The sequence below is a fragment of the Ipomoea nil genome, unplaced genomic scaffold (genome assembly GCF_001879475.1).
Source record: "Ipomoea nil cultivar Tokyo-kokei standard unplaced genomic scaffold, Asagao_1.1 scaffold1572, whole genome shotgun sequence".
In the NCBI taxonomy this organism is placed as follows: Eukaryota; Viridiplantae; Streptophyta; class Magnoliopsida; order Solanales; family Convolvulaceae; genus Ipomoea; species Ipomoea nil.
The window spans coordinates 672,584-676,212 of NW_017618000.1; the positions used below are offsets into that span (position 1 = coordinate 672,584).

At 37.9% G+C, this 3,629-nt stretch overlaps 1 protein-coding gene across 1 annotated transcript; it reads right to left on the reverse strand.

Annotated features, from left to right (window-relative positions):
- On the reverse strand, positions 1–3,164 carry LOC109190161 (serine carboxypeptidase-like 45). Its single transcript, XM_019340606.1, has 10 exons — positions 2,732–3,164; positions 2,473–2,574; positions 2,285–2,380; positions 1,868–1,960; positions 1,701–1,780; positions 1,304–1,585; positions 1,018–1,142; positions 851–943; positions 638–755; positions 1–374 (listed from the first exon to the last, which is right to left on the reverse strand). The coding sequence occupies exons 1-10, from the start codon at positions 3,069–3,071 to the stop codon at positions 225–227; spliced, it is 1,479 nt and encodes a 492-aa protein (XP_019196151.1). The 5' UTR covers positions 3,072–3,164; the 3' UTR covers positions 1–224.
- Between the last annotated feature and the right edge of the window lie 465 nt (positions 3,165–3,629).

Genomic DNA, 3,629 nt, shown 5'->3' on the forward strand with positions numbered 1-3,629 from the left:
AAAAAAAAAGGATTTCTCTTTGGCAAGAAGCGAAGAAGCAATATGAACAATCAAATACTTGGTAGATGGCAATTAACCAGTTTTTCTACTTCTTGCAACCTGGCCTGACGATGATTACATTATATTTCCACCCTCACAAATTTCTTCTTCCTTTTTCCAGAATTTACAACCCTTTGGCCTATTTACCCCATTCATCCATCATAGCATTGTTTAATTTGTTGGTGTCAGAACACTTCCGGCAAAGGCCTGCCTTCCAGGAATGACTTGAACAGCACCAGCGACCTCTCTGGTTGCGAGAATGGAGCTTCATGAGAAGCCCCTCTGATGGTTGCAAACGACAGAACATTATCATACACTTCAGTCCATCCTCCAACCTACAAAGTACCACACAAAAACACATTATTATATATATATGTTGGGCGGAGGCCGGTAGGATTGTTGGATGAAGGTTGGTAAAGGGTTAATTAAGTTCAGCATTCAGTGTCTCAAGAATGTGTGATAGTATAAGAAAATAAAGTTGCGTCTTCGCTATTAACTATAGCTTTTGGCGTAATTGATAGAGTTAGATTGCTCCATCTCAACTAAAAATCTAAGCTGATAGTTAGATTGCACATTAATGACTATATGCTGAACACACCTGCTGTCCTGCAAACCAAACTCTGTATGGTACAGTGGTGTTCATTCTCAGCTGTCTTGCAAGCCCGTGGACGAGGGTGCGGCTTCCAGTAAGCGGGATAACAGAATCTTGGTCGCCGCTGCATGCATTTGAAGCACATCATACTATGTTTTAGAGTAGCACTAGGATAACAGAATCTTGGTTGATTGATTGGTTAAACCCTTAGTTTAGTACCTGTAAATTAGCACTGGGATCCGCTGCTTCACAAGCAATCCAACAATCGAGATTGTAGGTATCTCTATGTCCAGAAGCTCATAATCAAGAATCCTGCAATATTAAAGGTTGAACTTTAACTAACAGATTAATTATCTCGTGCTAAATTTGGGTATTAGACGACTTACGTGCTGCAAACAGACCAGCTACGAACTCCCACGAGCCTGGCACCCAGAGCCTTCTGCACATCTTTTCGGTTCAAGTAATTCACGGTTTCATCTTCCACGCACACATCTATCTTCTCCACGTTTTCCTAGCATTTGTCATCAAAAGCCCTAATCAAAATCTGGGGTCTCAGAATTGAAGCATGTGCTCCATCTCAACTAAAAGCCTAAGCTGATAGTTGGATTGCACATTAATGGCTATATGCTCAACACTCAGAAACAAGCTTAGTTTGAAATGGACTGGACTCACCTGAGGACTGATCCTCTTGGACTGGGAAAGCACGGAGGAAATGCAGACATCGAGAGTAACATCATATTTGTCCACAAATTTACTGGTTTCCTTGCTCACTAGGCGCATCACTTTAGAACACGCGGGCGACACAGAATCTCTGTAGTACTCGCTAACATACCGAGAATAATTGCACACTTCACTGAACAATCTGTACGTCGAGTCTGATATCAAACCGTGGGACCAGAAGTACTCTGCCCTTGAATTGAAGTCAGTTGCAAATTCAAGAACCGGATTACCCAGCTGCAGGCGAAACCAAACCAAAACATATATAAACGCCTACTTAGAGATACCCCAAATCATAATCTTTAACTTTCTTTCTATGATTATATCTATCAGGAGGCAGAAAGAAACTTACTGCAACTCCTTTGAGATTGAAGAGTGGTTTCTTTTTGTTGAATTCAATCATAAGCTTAGCAAGTTGAGGTACATAATGGCCTGTTATCAACCCAAAAAGTGATGAGAAAAGAAATAATGTTTATTTAATTTAGAGCTTTTTGGCACACAAGCATATAGCAAAAGTACCTGCATAACTTTCCCCAGTTATGAACAAATTGCTATTTATATACTGGGGAAATTTGTGGAACCAGCGCATCAAGAACACCAGATTGTCCCTGGCTTAACAAATCAAAAGCAAACTCTCAACTTTACAACTTACACAGTATAACCATCATGCAATTTATTAGCCCTAAAAAACATAGGGGATTTGAATACTGTTTAGCTAAGAAACCTGATCCAATGGGATATTCTGTGTTGCCTTTTGCTTTTGATCAGAGCAGGTAATCAAGATTCAAGAATTAATTAATTATTTACAAATGCAGAGCACATGGTACTAAAGAGAAGAGAAGAGAAGAAAGCAAAAGACTTTTGAGAAAGATTGAAAGAAACCCCATGTGCCTGCAGTTCACTAAAACATACATACATACATACATACATACATACCTGTGACCTTATCATTCACAGTCTCATATGAGGAAGTATCATTTGCATATGAAAATCCCACACCAATTGGACTCTCTAAGTACAGCATATTTGCCTCTGCAATATAGGCCATGTTTCAACAAAACATATATAATTTCTTTGCTCATTAAATTAAACACCCACAGCTTTTGTAATTTAATCATATATACCTATGTTCCAGCTATGGGCATTCTTAACAAGAAACTGTCCACTTGGTCTGAAGGGTCCATTTTCAGAGAATGCTCCAACCCCCAGAGAAGAACACCCAGGTCCTGAACAAACAAACAAACAAACAAACAATTGCAGATAATAATAATAAATACTTAAACTAAAGCTCTAATCTTTCACAAAACCCAGAAGATCAGATATAGCTTAGCTTCTCAGAAATGAAATGGTGACCCAAAATTAAAGAAAGATTTATTTTTGTACCTCCATTCAACCACAGAACCAGAGGCTTTGAAGCTGGATCTACTTCTGCCTCAACAAAGTAGTAAAAGAGGGACCTTTCCGCCTTCTTATCCACAGTAACATATCCTGAAAACTGCTGAAATCCCACCTCAGGTTGTCCGGGCAAATGAATTATCTTGTCTGGGTGAGGCGGCAATGCACACCCAATCTCCAGAAAACAAAAAAGAACAACGCACAAGAAAGCAGCCATCGCCATTTCCACTGCTTTTGAATTCATGGAGAATGAAGATAGCTGTGGGGGGTTGAGGGGAGCTGAGGTATATAAATGCAGCTGACTAAGTGGAGTGGAACTGGAAGGCATGTAGTAGTGATGGAGTTATGGCGGATGGTATTAAACTAATAGCATGCTTAAAACCATTTACTCATTTAATTATTGTTTTTTTTGTTCCCATCTTTTTGCTGTCTCTAGGCGTGAAGTGTTAATCAGAGAAGACATTCATTAGAGACTAAAATGGCCAGAGATAAAAGGGCAATTGGATGGGCAAACTTTTATATGGATTGCTTATATATTTATATTTTACAATTGTTGTACTTATTTATTATTATTTTTTTAATGACGAGAAAAATTTGTAATTGTTATTTAATGGTGTGCACGGAGTAAACTCCGCCTTATGAACTAAGAAGGTAAAGAGTCACAATGAAGTAAATCAACTTAAGTTTTTCATACTTAATTAATTGTCTCAAACCAAGAAAGTCTGACTAACTTAGTTGGGATAGCTAGTCTCCTTTGTTGGTTTGTCCTATTTACACATTCTATTATATCAAATTAACTCTTTCTTTTGTATTTATTTTTTAAAAATATTTTCTTATTAATTTTAAATTTTATTTGTTGTGTTTAATAGTACATTTAATATAATTT